The following is a 15746-nucleotide window of genomic DNA, read 5'->3' on the forward strand; positions in this document are numbered from 1 at the left end:
TTGAGGCTAACAAAAGCCAGATGAAGCTTTGACAAAACTGTTTTATTTTGCAATTATATACTATGTGGTCTTAATCTACCTGTTATATAACAACCTTAAAAATAGATTAGGTTAGTTTGTTTATTATGCTATCGCAGTAAAGGATCAAAGCCAGCTATCTGCTCACTCGTTTGGAACCCATATTCAATATGACCCGATTTTTATAAAGGCAAGGTGCGGTCTGCAACTAAGTGCTTTCACTTTAGGCCTAGGTTAGCTCGCCGAGGAGGAATAAATTTGTGTCAACAAGACCCTATACCAGTGTTACCCGTGCTTCCGACAAAGTTGCTGAAAAAAGGTGATCGCGCAACCATCAAATCTAAAAGAGTTTTTCTTGCCGGGTTTTACAAAGAGTATCCTGAAATACTGAAATATCATGGAAGACTTAAGCTTGACCCCCAAGCTTGCACTATCAAAGTTAGGGGTTAGGCTTGAATTATGCTTTGTCAAAAATTGTCCCTGACAAACATAATTAACTTAGTTAGGGAAAATAAATTTCAGTTGTCAATTGAAATTATTCAACCAAATAAGAAATATAGCAGCTGTAATTAGGATAAACAAACAGTTTTACGAAGGCCGCTATACTTTATTTCCCTGTTGTTTAACTGCGCGAACTCTGAGGGAATCAGTATAGCAGATGACTGGTTGTGCGCATGCGTTTTTTGTCAAGTCACAAAGCCAACAGAGCCTGCACAATGCAAGAGAACGAGCTTGCTCAAATCTTTAGCTATCTTTGATGCGTACTGATGCCGTAACATGTCTGTGTCTGCGAAATAGAAGGCCTGAAAATCAATATGATAATGCATGAACGCATGAATTGTTTGCAAAAAGAGTCTGGCAATATTCCTTAGATTATAATGTTCTAGCGAATCCAATGCTTTAAAAAAGTACACAGAAAAATTTTTCCAGTGGCTAGGACCGTATTAAAGTCACATGAAGTACTTCTTTGCTCTTGACAAGCAATCATCTCTTTGCGAATCAGACCGATCGAGAAACAAACATACAGTTTCTTAAATTTTAATTTCCTATTTTTGTATACCATGCTAACTTAACAATAAATATTTATGGCATGGATTATAAGAGCCTAGGAGGCAAATCTAATATAAACACAGTAACAGATACGTATTTCTAGCAGTCAAGGCTGAGATGATTTTACTACACAGTCCTAAATTAAATGAAGTAAAATATTTACATTTGGATAAGTGTATGCTCACAGCTCGTTCACGGTGAACAAAAGACACGTGACAAAATTTCTGTCAGATCCAGCTGACTTTAAACTAACTCCGGCGGTTCGAGGTGGAGCGTTTTCTCGCTGCGGGGATTTTATTACCCGTGGAATTGTTTCCCGTGGGGCTGAGATTCCCCGACAGCTTCGGCTTGACGTTTGGTTTTAAGCTTCCTCGGCGCATACCACGAGACGCTCTGCCGCTGACTTCTAGGGTGTCTGTAGGGGCGTGCGACGTAAACTTTCTAGAGTAAAGAGAAGAAAACGTTGCTAACGTCCAACAATATTTGTACTGGACAGATTTTCTTAAAGTTATGACTATGACGAAAGCTGAAGCAACGAAAGGAAAACAGAACAGTCAAACTAAAATTTATAGCCTACCTAAAAAGTCTGTTGTTAATACATCCTCGTCATGAAGAAGAGGCGTGTAGAGTGGAAAATCGCGACCTTCAGAGTTCTCTGAAAAAATCAAAATATTATAAAACACAGACAATGGACTCTTTTACTGTAATTCACTTCGTTTTAGAACTGAGCAACAAGTGGTAATAAAATCACTCTTTATCACAGAGGCTTCTGTTGCATAACAAGCCATTGCGCGTGTAGTCTTCTTCGCAGTCGTTGTTTAGGATTACATCACAAAACCCATCGGCTACAAAGGAGACAAGTGCGCGTGGGAAGATTGGCGAGAGTGAAATAGAAGGAGAGAGTAGCAAAATTGGTATAATTTTCTCTAGACTTGTATCTTACTCACACTAATCTCAACTATAAGCTATGGTCGAACTAGATTTTAAAGAAACGAAAACTGAGTACAGAAAGGATTGCAGAGCGCAACAGATGCAAGCATAATTACTTTTATTAGGGCCTCTACGAGAGTTTCGTCCCGGGATGATCGTCCCGGGAGATACTCGGTGTCGGTCACTGTTCTCCAGTGCTGAAGATGAACAGACGCCCGGGATGAACCACCCGGGACGCGGGAGACGAGGAAAGTCATCCGGGAGACGCGAGAACGTCGAACAGCCGGGAGAAAGGGCCGGGGAGGCACCGGGGGGACGACACGTCCCAGCCCGGGATGAACACGCCGATGAATCCCCGGGAGAAACTCAACTCGGCTTTATGTAAAGAGGCCCTTAGTCAAGAAGCAAGGGTATCGTAAAAGAAACTGTTGTTTGGCTGATTAAAAATGCAATGAGTTATACGTACTCTCCACTCGCACGAGGATGAATGTTTCTCTTTCGTTGAGGAATTCACTGGCATTGGATGCTTGATGGTCCGTTAGATTTTTCACTGCACCCTGCAGATCCGACAGGTCGATAATTGCTATAAAAGTAAGAAAAGATCGGTTATCATCTGATGTAAGTGAGTTCTCAAGAATTATCGAGATCAGAAGTCCATAATATGGAATTATGGATCTTCTGTAGAGATATAAAATTTTGTCCTTGCAGGCAATACATTGTACAGCAGATATGGTGACAAGAATTTTCCAGGGGATAGAGCAGTTTTCAATCAAGTGTCACAAGTAATACGGAATTGCTTTGGTTTTCCTTTTCTAGTACGCTCTGTGACTGGTTTAAAAAGCTGGCACAACCTATAAGTCAACCAATCCGATGTAAAAACCAAACTGACCAATCATTACTCCATGACGTGTGTTTCCCACGCTTGGCGCTGTTTTCAAATTAAGACATTCATCCTTTGGGGCCTTGGAAAGCTTTTTCAAAAGTCTCTATATTCTCGATGTAAACTATCACCGACGTCTAAGGCCGAAACTGTAAAAAAACCTTTGTCTAAAGTTTCAGGACGAGGAATCAAGTATAAATCAATAAATACCATTGTCAGCACAGTTACATCGCCTTTTAATGTCTTCTAGCAGGTGAAGAGTGCGACAGTTTGGGTTGAAAAGTGCTTCCTCGCGATCTATACATAAATAAAAAAGAACGTACAGTTAAACTCTGCTAACATAAGCTCCCCCCGGAAGTACCTGAAATGTCGGCTTTCCGAATAAAACGCTAATCATTACGGAGCGCACTCTTCCGAAAATTTCCAAAAATATTAGAGAGGTTAAGCATGACGTTTATTTTTTCCGCAAACGGCAAAAATTCAACTTCTGCCGTCTGCCGTTTGGCGTACGTGCGCGGAAATGAGTAGTTTTTTGTCTGTCGTGAATTTGGGATTAAAGTTTTCAGCTATTTTTATGAGGGATTAATTTTAGAGTTCCATAAAAAGGTAACAAAATTAAAGGCAAGCTCGCGTTTCCCGTTTGCCGTGTAACGTCATGCTTAACCTCTCTAACGATACAGCCCGCGGGAAATAGAACAAATGCCTCCTTGTTTTAAATATGCACTGAATCTACACTGAACAAAACGTAATCTAGAATATCTGCATGTATCACAGTGAATTCGCCAAAAACTGAAGCAAAAAACAAAGGTCCTGGTAATTAAGGAAATCTACTAGAAGAACTTATGCATGTCTTACCTGATTGTGAGGATTAAAATATTTAAGAGTGTTATTAAGCATATTTACTGATCAAGTTTCTCAGAAGAGATCTTAATTGCTCACGTATCATGCTCATGTGTTGTCTTTGAGGCCACTAAGTTGGAATGTAAAGTTCCCTGAGGTAATACCCTTCGGAACTCTACGGTAGCACCCTCTTCATTGTTCATGTGTTACCGAGATGTAAAAGGAAAAATCGCGTACAGTCAACTCTCTCTTAACGGACACCTCTATAAGACGGACACTTCCATAAGACGGACACCTGGTGATGGTCCCTGCCGTAGTATACGAACAATCTCGGACGGACCCCCAGACGGACAACGGAACTGAAACCGCCAACGGGCACGCACAAAGTGATTAGTGAAAATACGACTGACGACAAAGCAAGAAGTCAGCGCCTCGAGCCAGAAACCAACACAAACAATCCGCGTATACCGGGTGAGACGGCAGAAGTGTGAGTGAGAGCGTGATGCAGGGAGGACAAACAGACGTGATCGCGTGAAGCCGTTACCTCCTGTTCACGTTACGACCCGGGACCGGGAAGTGGGGCGGTCGACGGTGCGTCTAGAGAGAGTTGACTGTATATCGTGATTTAGAGACTTTTAATACGTTTTTGTTTTGGACCGGCTAGCATGACCTAGACAGACCTAGACATCCAAAGAGACGGTGGTGACACTGAACTGTGTCGTCTGTTTAGATACTGGGAAATGTGAATTGAACTGAAAATACCACCGCGACATCTTAATTGCTAAACCTGTTGCTGCCACGTGCTTTTTTAAGCCATGATGAGATCATCATAACAATGTTTCTGCCATCTGCTGGTACTGAACTACATATAGTCCTCAAGAAACATTTACAGCATTAATTGCAGTGAAGAGTTTATCCAGGCCACCTTAAAATAGGTTTAAAATCGCCTGTACCAGACTAGCTAGCAACCAAGACTCACTACAAAATCGCAAATATGATTTTGGATAATAAAGACAAAATAAACAAGCGGTATGAACTAGATGAAAATATTAGCTTTCGCTGATAGACCCGGTTCCATATACAAACGTTTAAACGACCGAATAACTGAAGGAGGTTCTCGCTGCTACTTTACTAAATCCGTACTGAATCAGCAGAATACATGAATACATCAGTGCTGGCGAAATTTAGATGCAAAATCATTCCACGTGTATATGGATTTAATCATTTTAATGCAAGCTAAGTCTAAGAGGGTATTAATAGGGATGTAAATTTCAGCTGTTAGATACATTTTTCAGTTCCCCTATGAAGGTCTTTCAAGTAATGTTTGTAGACTGTAAGAAGACCGGCTAAGATTCAAGACGCCGTAATCGAGTTTCGGAGAGCTTTCAGCTAAAAGACAATATAAGGGAATTGTTTAATGCATCGGTATAATTGATCCGTTTGCACAAGCTCAGCATCCGCCATATCTTAATCGCTTATAATTATACAAAGAATCTCTTTCTGCTCCTTCTTTCTAACACTGTGATTAATAAGTTTAATTCGTCCGGCTAAACGACGACCCAGTTCAATCAATGAGCGATTCAAGTCTATTTACTAGATGGAAAATCAAACGTTTCATCGCAGTATGTAGTCCTATGTACTAGTTGGAAGAAAATAAAACGATCTACAATCATGTCTGGGTTCTCAAATCAGTGAAACACAATAGTAACTAGGCTTGATGTCTACAAACATAACTTCAGAGATCATGCGAATTTGGATACACAGAATTGGGAAGCAGACGGATAAAGAGTGACCTACCTCCATATTTGACAGTAATAAACATCCCTTTTCTAGCCGTTCAAGGAACGTACATGGATTCTATTTGCTTCCAAACGAGTTTTACATGTCTTGCTGAGCTGCTCGGGGTTAGGAAAGAATGCGCCAGTTGACAAATGCTAATTAATACTTTTATAAAAAGTACGGCTTTCACTTACTAAAGTAAACAATGTGCCGTAATAACTTACAAGTTTGACGTTGATCGATTTTATGAACACGTACAGCGAAGAGACAATGACTTAAACAGAAACTATATTAAATCATTATTTAAATATCAATGAGTTACAGAAACGGAGTGCTGAAGGCAGCTGTAGACTTAATTCGTCTAAATCCGTATTCTAACACGTCGGAGTAAATCCTATCGGTGAAAAAAAAAAGGTAAAAACACGCACCCAGCCTGTACATGTTTGTACCGAATCATGTAAAATTGCAGTGATTAATTTCCAACCTACGTTGATTTGTATACATGTAAGAATTTATACCATGCCATAGAAAATACAGCCAATCAGAATTTAGGAAAGCTGTTGCAATTGTATATTCGACGGTATTCAACTCAACCTTCCCATCGTGCGATGCGATCTTAATCTCGACGAAATTTAGTAAGCGTATTTTCTATGGCCTGTTATAACGGTTACACAATGACACAACACTTTCTCTAAAGGCCCGTGTGTATATACGATAATATGTTTTTTTTTCAAGAAAATATGAAAGAAAGTGTTGTATAACGTTATGGAAACATGTTTATGGAAACACGTTCTGGAAACATGCAGATCTTAACTGCAAAACAAAGTGTTAACTTCAACCCTTACACCCCGTGTGATAAAAGTTTACAAGGGTAAGCAATTGCATGTCGATAACAATGTAAACTGATCTCTCAATCTAAACATGCGCATGTGTCAGGCATCGAGAGGGACAGGAAACAGCGTGGCCGAATGCGGTTTAGGACGCTGTATTTAAATCCGGAGGTCGCGCGCTCAAATCCTGTTCTGACCACTAGCTGGTGTTGTTCTCGCTAGTCCTTGTAAATAGCCAACTGGTCTGCCTCCTGCCAGTTGGGATTTTTTTTACCACGTTATTTTTTATTTACTATACAATTTTAATGCCTGCTCACTTCGGCTCTGAAAAGCACCACAAGGGAATGGTCATTTACGATAATTAGATTAATACAGTGTTATTACTTGGTCTTAACCCCCAAAAAGAGTACAACTTAAACTAGACACGTTATCATTTATGAATGCAGTAAACTTTAATGACTGCCAATGAGCTTTATGGATCAAAGTGTTACAAGAGCCTTCTTTATTGCTGTCTCTTAACACTGTAAGAGAAAACGAGAAACACGTGTACTTGCTACTGTGACCTATATCATTAACTTTAACCCAGTCTTGAGTGATCAATAAAATCTATAATACACAAATCTATACATACACACAATTATTTCACTCTGTTCTTTCAGCTGTCTAATGTCTCAAAAACGTTCTTATATTATCTGATGGGATAATTTACTTAAATGGTCAATATTTTCTATAGAAGATTGTTTGAACCCTTTTGGAGCAGAATCAGTGGCGGATCCAGGCCTTCAGATAAGTGGGGGGGGGGGGGGGGGGGCGCTCGATCATGCACACACTGGAGTAATGGGGAGGGGGGGGGGGAGCGGGCGCTCTCAAAAATAACTTTTCTGAACCCTACGGGCCTCTATTTGGCCTAAAATTAGGTGGGGGCCCGGGACCCCAGTTCTCTCCCCTAGATCCGCCACTGTGAACCTTCGTGCATGTGGTACTGTTTATTTTATGCTGCACAAAGTGGTTCCTACTTTCAAGTCTGTGGATGAAATCCTACTGGGTGACCATTCAAATGAAATCTACTGGCCAGGCTAACTGGATACTGATGATGGCTTGTTTTCAATGATTTTAAAATTAAATTAAGTTTTTCCTCACAACTTTGAACATTCTTGAATAGACAAGAAAGTAGAATTTAGATGCTGATAACTTGCGGATCTAAATAAAAGGTTTTTGCACTACAAGGTTCGATACACTGATGTATTCTTCAGCCAAACAACTTCTGAAGTATCGCTAATTCAGAGAAACAGCATAATGTCTCTGCTTTAAATCACTGTAATGCTTCTTGCTCTTGTAAAAACTTCTCAAACTCTTCGTCAATTTCGTCATCAAATTCTGGATCCTCTTCAAGGTAATAACCACCAGCTTCTTCATCACTGAAAAGATATTGAAAAACAACATGTCAAAAAAAGAACAAAATATAGTAATCTTCATGACCCCTCCCCCTGAAGCAAATTAAAAGTTGCCGTTGACTCAGCCTGGATGCCTAACATGCAACAAGAGTGAACAATAGCATGATACAGTGCAACCCGTCTTATGGCCACCCCGTTACTTTGATTTCGGTCACCTAATAAGAAAACGTTAAAACCCGTGCGGCCACCCGGTTTATACGACCAACGGTCACATCCTGAAATCCCAACCTGATCTCCCGCTCATATTTTATCTACTACTATACCTTATTGTATTTTCGCGGGACTTATTTTTCGCGTTTTCAAAAATTCGCCCAACCCGAATTTTTTTTTATTTTTTTTTTTTTTTTTTTTTTTTTTTTTTTTTGCAACCAAAATTACCCCCAAAATTTCTTTTTTTTCCAATTTTTCCAAAAAAAAAAAAATATTTTTACCCCGTTAATACGACCACAGTTATGTTCATTTTTTCACCATATTGTATATCTGCTGATTGAATCTTCATTAGTTGTTTATTACTGTATATCTACAGTCAGTATGTTTATTAGAGGACAGTTGTTTTGAAGTGCAATTGTTACGTCACTTGGATTTTTCCCCATGAGTAGACCAGTCACGAAATTTGATGTGTTATTATTAGGATATTAATTATTTATTTTTATTTTGTTGGGTGTTGGTGTGTTTTCCTTTTGTTTTTTTTTTTGGGGGGTTTTTTTTTTTTTATTTTTTTACTCTACCCCGTTAATACGGTCAAATTTCCATGGCCCGCTGGAGGCGGTATTAACGGGGTTCCACTGTACATTAAGTTCCACAAACAATTGACACGAAGATGTCATAATGCTCTCTTCTCTGTGTTTGGATTATTCCAAATGAAACACTGACTCTCGTATTAAATTTGATATTTTACTTCTTAACAAATTCGAGATCATGATACTGTACATACCCATAATCTCCATCATTAGGAAACTGCTCTGGAAAGTAGTACTTGTAAGTATCTTGTAAAAGAGTCAGTTCCTCTCCATCATCATAATAGTCACTCCACTGTTCTGTTAAGAAAAAACTCTAATTGTAAATCATTTAAGTTTAAGTAAAGTTACAGTTTGTTAGTTGTCTTCATTCATTGATTTAAGCGTTTCGTCAGGGATTGCTTGAGTACTACATGTGTTACTACAAAATTCAGAGGGTAACCTTAGCACACGCGGTTATAATACAGAGAAAATGTAGAAAAGCGCCTTTAAGTTGCACTATAAAACAAATGGCAACACACTGGGCAAACGCCACAGCGTTTACTATTGAGTTATGGATACACTTAGTAGGTTTGCTAAGCACTCAAGAAGCTTGCCTGCGAAGAGGCTACCGAGGTTCATTACTCAATAGCATTTACCATTTGTGGCATTTAATCAGTGGCAATATTTTTTTACCATTTGTTTATTATAGTACAATTGCCTGTTATCATAACAAGCATTTGTCTCACCAGGGTTTGTAACTGGAGTCAAGTCATCGTCCAAGGACAGTTCATCCTGAAACGGATTAGAAAAGAACAAGTGAGATTTCTGAAAGCAATGCAACAATCCACACAAAAGTAAAGTGTATTCACTGTGTATCAAAAGTTTTCTCTACTTAGCTGTCAGGGCCTGGGCAGGGCTGCTTGTGATTATTAAAACCCTTCAGTTAAGACTAAATGGCCATGCTTGGAAATACGTAATAGCAAACTGGTTACCTTCTGGCAAGCTGAGATTACAAGCCGGCTATTAGCTGCTATGTTATGTTTTCAAAATAATGGCAAACCTGCTTGTCTCCTTAAAGAGGGGGGTGAATAGGGGTATGCAAATCCCCACAATTTAATGACCGAATCCGTCGATCCGTTGTAATTTAATGACCAAATTTGATTGAAGGATCCGAAAATCCGTTTAAAAATATGCTCTGAATCCGAAATCCGGGCCAAAATATAGTCAAAATCCGTCGATCCGTTTTCCTATTCCACCCCCCTCCTTGAAAATTCACATATCGTAATTAACTAATTATTCACCACACCAACCCATCCTCCCCACCCCCCCCCCCCAAAAAATAATGTCATCTTAAGTTATCCAACTTAACATACCACGCCCAGGCCATAATCAGAGAAATAGTATCCATCATCTGCAGACTGTGCTGTGGCAGTTCCCTCAGTTGCACTGTATCCCCAGTTTGTGGCTCTTAACTTTGTTACTTGAGAAAGTAAACTCTTAACACTGCCAAGAGACCAATAGATTGTGTAAAAATAATATAATTGCCCAGGGTAGCTGCCATTGTGTGGCACCAAGGCCAGAGAGCAACAAAACAAGACACAATCTGTCAGAGCTCCAGGAGGGGGTGGGGGAGGGTGATGGGTCTTAAACAAAATAGCCTTGTAAATTGGTAAGTTTTCTGTTAACAGTTTCATACTGGCAGCTAGCTGGGCTATTGGGCTCATGTGCCTTTATCCTCATTTTAAGAACCCAGTAGAACTGCATAATGAAACCACCGGAGGGGGGGGGGGGGGAGAGGAATTCTCCCCAAAATACCTATACAAATTTGCTGCCCAACAGGGTTGTGGTTTGGGGCTCCCGATCTAGAATAGGGTACCTATATCCATTTTAAAGAAAGTTTCTAGAAGGTGGTATGATATTTTGAACGCAAAAAAGTTTCATATTATCACCAGCCAAAACAGGCTGTTAAAAAATTGAACTGTTTTTAAACAGGATATCATTTTGGATGCAAATTCATTTCTAAAACGAGGGTGCTACTTTGGAGACCTGGGCGGCACATGCCCTCCCAAGCATACATGTACCTGAGTACCCCCCACTATGGCCTGACAAAACCGCTCCACTTAAATCTCAGATATCTCTTATTGTTAAGGGACAAGAAACTTTCTTGCAGGTGACCTTTATGCTTCATATGCATGTTTGTACAAAGTGGCAATCTGTACCTGTCTGACAGCATGGATTCTTTTTGAAGTTTTTCCATGTCAGAGAAAACTTTATCCACTTTTTCTTTCCTGTCCTTGTCATCCTGCATAAACCTGGGATCATCTAGAAGATATCCTGTCATCTAAACACAAGTCAACCAAACCAAACAATAAAAATAAATCAATGCAGCTATACTTTCAATAATAACTTTTATTTGCAATCAAAACAAGAACTGTACAACCATAATTACTGTCCATGGAAATCAACATACCTTCAACATTTTACCAATGCATTTAAGACAGTCTTCTGTCCGGTTTTGTAGAAGAGTGTTCAACATCTCTAACAATCCTCTGTGAAAGACTTTCAATGGTTGACTCTCACCTAAGGGCTGTTAATAAACATCCATTGAAAATGTCAGCATTACTAGTGTACACTGTACAGTGTAGGTGAAGAAAAGGCAGATTGAAGGGGATTAATTGCTGCTGGGCATGCGTATCAAGAGAAGAGAAGAATGTCAAACACAATTGAGGGGGTGGAAAAAAGACGAAAGAGATGCACACATGCATGCATGCTTACCCTGTAGTTACAGAAGAGCTCAGCCTCAAACATTGCAAACCCAAGCAACTTTGGTAACGTATCGGGGCTTTTAAGAGATACCTCCCTATTTAAATGCTCATCTCTGCATCTGTAAAATTAAAAATTGTTACCACACTGTCAAACCACTCACAATCAAACACCGTATAGGAAGGGTGTGGAAAATATGTACTGTTTCAATTATCTCCCGGCCCATATAATGGTTCCAAATTTTTATAAAAACCTTAAATAAATAATGATTTTTTGTGCTCAGTTATTTTATTTTGACTATTCTTTTTTGCATCACTCACTGTCATTTAAATTTCCAGATTTCGAGGGCTTTCCAGGACCTACTGAAAAATACTTATTTTTCAGGACTATCCACTCCTCAAAATGCCAGAACAAAATTCCAAGATTGTCCAGGTCCTTTGTGAACTGCAGTCTTAATTTAAGTACTTAATTTACAAGTTACTAAATGGACATTGTGCACTGTATTTATAATAAATTAACTGTAAATTTAATAATTATTCTGATTAGCACATTGTCATTTTAACACATAACTCAGATTACCATGTACCTGTTCATGAACACACTGCGGAACTTTTCGCCATTGCTTAGCACAATACTCTGCTCTTTTGACAAAAAGTTGCACAGTTTGGCAGCGATGTATTGGAAGTTGGGTTCTTTTATGGACTGAAAGAAATATTTTCAACAAGAAATTTATTTCATCACTAAAACGATGAAATGATAATGATGATGATTGTAATAAAAACATATTTATACAGAATTGCTGCTTCAATTTTAAGAAAAAAAATGCTATCAATGCAGGACCTGTCAAATAAAAGAAATAAAAAAGATGAATAAATATATGATGAAATTAAGTTAAATATGCATGTTATAATAATAAACAGTTAAAGTTTCCTGGCCCAATTTGGCATTTCTCAAGCTGAAAAATTTTAATTAAAAGGACCCTAGTCAGCCACGCCTTTGTTTTTGTTTGCATACCAGAATTTCGGATTAAATTTTATATGGAGCATGTCTAAATGAAAGAGATCACTGCGATGAAACTGCTAAGGTAATAATATTCAAATAAGCAAACTTCCAATTCGGCCAGTAACACAACTTACAGCAATGCAAAAAGATTTTGCTTCACCACACAGTTTTTCATAATTTCGATGGCACCAAAAATGGCAGAGGCTGACTAGGGTCCTTTAGAAAGCTTGTTTACAAGTTTCGTGAAACACAACTTCATTTGTCGGAATTTCAGGGTCTTAATATTTTATTATGTCCATTTAATGAATTATTTCTTATATAACAACCACACAAATTCTAGCAATTTGAAATCAATTGACACTATGCTCAGGGTTTCTTCAGCATTAAACAAAAAAGAAACTAAAGATACTTACATATTCAAAGATGACATCCACAACTTCCTTCAAAGAAATCAGCTTACTACACCATTTCTTTAACATTTTCACCAAAGTGTCCACATAATAATCTAACTCGCCAGGGCTCTGTGTTAAACCAAACAGAGCATCTTTGACACAGTTCATCAGTTCATTTTCAGGCGTGTTACTTTTCTGGCGAAGAAGAGGAGGTCTGTTGTTTTGTTGTGGGACTGGTGCAGGAACAAACGCAGGAGCATTGACTGCGGATGTTAGGTTGTAGGTGCCTTTTGGAACAAATTCCACTGCAAGTGGGGATAATTTAGAACCTTTGCCAGTAGCTTCAGTCTTTAAAGCTTCATCTTTTACTTCCTCACTTGGTTCTGCAATGTTACTGTCCTTATCACTTTTAACACTACTTGAAGCACTTTCATCTTGTTTATCTGTATTATCCTTTGTTGCTTCAGGCTTGTCAGCTGTTTGCGGCAAAACAGGCTTCTCTTTCTCATCGGATTCATTTTGCTTGTTGTCTGCCACAACAGCAGGTTTCTCCTCAGAATCTTGACTTGACTTTGGGTCTTCAACACGTTCTTCAGTGGCTACTGGTAAAGGTGCGTTACCTGTTGTTAAGAATGAAAATAAATTAAAGCAACCACTTTAAATCTAGCCAATTTAAATCTGGATTTACTTTAATTTACAATCTGGACAGTCGGAACATTATCCTCCCAGTGGCACTAACAATCCTGGCCACCACCAAGAATAATCATACTCCTGACCAGGTTCTGTGAAAGTCTGGTTGATCTCCACAGACTCAAAGTTTATTTTAATCTGATTAACTGACAAAAAAGGCGAAACGCGCAAGTGACGCCATGGCTCAGACAAACGAATCCGGAATGACGGACGGATTTTTCGAAAACACTTTCAAAAACAGCTGGTGATAATAAAAACACTGTTTTTTTTTAAACAAAAACTTTGCCTTGATTCTATCTATTCCTCTCAGAACACGCTGATGTTGCCTGAGCCTTGTGGGGGGTGGGGGTTTATAACCATTTGTATTCTACTTTTAAACCTCAGGCACTTCGCTATCGAAAATGAGCACTCTGGGCATGCTAAGAAATTTAGTCCCAGTCAGAGGTTGTAATTCTTGGTGCTGACCAATAGGGTCAAGGCCTCTGGGGAGGAGAATGGCATGGGAAGCACCTTGAAGCATTTGTGCTTTTACTCATTCTTATCAGTTATTTAACAAGAAAGACTCAAAGTGACAATTAATAAGCCCTGATATCTACTTCATTGAATTTAAACACATTCTTTCTTTCTTGTAATCATAGGCGTACGGGAACCTTCGGACCTGGGGGGCGGAGACCTATAATTGCCCGAAAAATAAAATGACATGCATTGAAAGCCGAATAAAAAGGATTTTAAATGGATAACGAAACGTGTATTGAAATAGTTGTGTACAAACCTTAACTTGCCTGCTTGCTTTAAGGAAACGATCGTGTTTTTTTTTATTAATTTCATGGTGTTGCCCGAAGATGTCAATGCACTGTATCTTTTTTCTTCGGAAATATAATTATTATTTATCCACTCCTGAGTTCAGCAAAAATTAACTTATTTTCGGACAGCCAATTTACATTCCCTCACTTGAAAGATATGTAAAAGCGTGCATGTCAGGTTAATGGGTTAAAACATTTCGTTAAAAGTTTTGAGCTAGGCCTTACGACTTAACATTTGAGTCAAAGCACTAGTTTGTTTCAAGGTCTTAGGCTGGATTCACCGTGCGCAGACGGTCGAGCTACGGAGAATCCTTACTTCTGGTTACCCTCGCCAATTTCCTTCTTACTTCAAAATGATTGTAACTGAATCAAACTGTGGAGTAACACAAAATTTGCGAGGAAAATCGAACGAGATTATAGCAATTGACATGAGAAATCAGTTAGACTTTTGAACCACTAAGTTATATTTCCAATACTTTTTTTCTGTTGATGTAATTCGTTTTGAACGTCCTGTTGAGATTTGTCGGCTTGTTTTCTATTTTATCTCTAGGCTTGTTGCCCGAATTCCAAGATTTTGCCCGAAAAATTTCGGCACTGGGGGAGCTGCAGCCCCCCTCGCCCCCACGCCTCGTACGCCTATGCTTGTAATAACTGTATTTGGTGTAAAAAACATTTAATCCGGTTAATTGACCATGTCTCAGCTTTCTTTGATTTAATTAAGCTTTACTTCTTTAATAATTGAACTTATATAACACAATATTCTAAAAAACCTTTCAAGGGGAACCTATTAAATTTTCTTCTACGTGATTTGTGAAATAAAGGGCATAAATAACATTCATAATAAAATTCCGTCAGAACAGTTGGTGAATTTGCAAACTCTGTACACACGTGTACTGTACATGTGTCTACAAGAATTTGCAAATTAAAGTGAAGTGACTTTGCTAAAAGCAATGCAAACTATCGCACTTAGCGCCTACGACAGCTGCAGAAATGCCTAAATTTACTGTTACTACTTATAAAACTGCAAATTTCGCACCTTTTTCACTTTCCTTTGAAGCGGAAGCAGTTTCTTTGCCGACGGAATCTTCTGTGGCCGTGGAAGTATCAAGTTTCTCTCCAGGTTTTCGTAGAGGACTTTGATAATCTTTTGACGTAAATCCCTTCTTACCAGGCATCTTAACAATCGTGAGAGTCACCAAAACAGCAAACTTGCTTAGATTTATGAGACCATTTGGCAAAATATTCTCTCGTTAGCTACGAAAACTGAAACTTCAGCTTGTTTTGAAGTTTCCACCTTTCCAAACAAAAAAGTGCTCAGCGGCCAGGCCTTATCTTGCCCAGTCCTACAGAGCCCGTTTTGGAAGGTTTTGGAGTTTTGGGTATAAAAGTTTTGGGCGGGAGGAGAAAGGAGGCGGAGGGTCGGGGAGTCGGGGACTGAAAGAATATATAGAGCGCGTTAACAGGTACCGGTATGTGTCGACTTTTTGGGTTAACTTTGACTCTAAAAATGATTAAATATCGTGCATAATAAGCGCAAAATGCTTCAGCCACTCACAATAAACATCCAATTTTATTGACCAATCAAGGACAAGTCAT

The 15746-nt window shown here is 38.9% G+C and overlaps 1 protein-coding gene and 1 pseudogene across 3 annotated transcripts; both read right to left on the reverse strand.

Annotated features, from left to right (window-relative positions):
- Positions 1 to 23: 23 nt before the first annotated feature.
- On the reverse strand, positions 24 to 5658 carry LOC144639432 (uncharacterized protein CXorf65 homolog; annotated as a pseudogene). The gene is made up of 5 exons (XR_013568158.1): positions 5516 to 5658; positions 3089 to 3175; positions 2465 to 2581; positions 1646 to 1723; positions 24 to 1509 (listed from the first exon to the last, which is right to left on the reverse strand). The product of XR_013568158.1 is annotated as an uncharacterized protein CXorf65 homolog (transcript).
- A 1024-nt stretch (positions 5659 to 6682) lies between these two features.
- On the reverse strand, positions 6683 to 15458 carry LOC144638079 (polyadenylate-binding protein-interacting protein 1-like). 2 transcript variants are annotated; one of them, XM_078497182.1, is made up of 10 exons: positions 15187 to 15458; positions 12679 to 13259; positions 11850 to 11965; positions 11276 to 11384; positions 10971 to 11087; positions 10720 to 10841; positions 9874 to 10003; positions 9247 to 9292; positions 8716 to 8818; positions 6683 to 7745 (listed from the first exon to the last, which is right to left on the reverse strand). In XM_078497182.1, the coding sequence occupies exons 1-10, from the start codon at positions 15323 to 15325 to the stop codon at positions 7640 to 7642; spliced, it is 1569 nt and encodes a 522-aa protein (XP_078353308.1). In that variant the 5' UTR covers positions 15326 to 15458; the 3' UTR covers positions 6683 to 7639. The 2 variants fall into 2 exon arrangements, with proteins under 2 accessions (XP_078353308.1, XP_078353307.1); XM_078497181.1 differs by having other exon boundaries at positions 6688 to 7745; positions 12679 to 13277.
- Positions 15459 to 15746: the final 288 nt, after the last annotated feature.

Source organism: Oculina patagonica, chromosome 14 (assembly GCF_052425735.1).
Source record: "Oculina patagonica isolate OP01 chromosome 14, crgOcupat, whole genome shotgun sequence".
NCBI lineage: Eukaryota > Metazoa > Cnidaria > Anthozoa > Scleractinia > Oculinidae > Oculina > Oculina patagonica.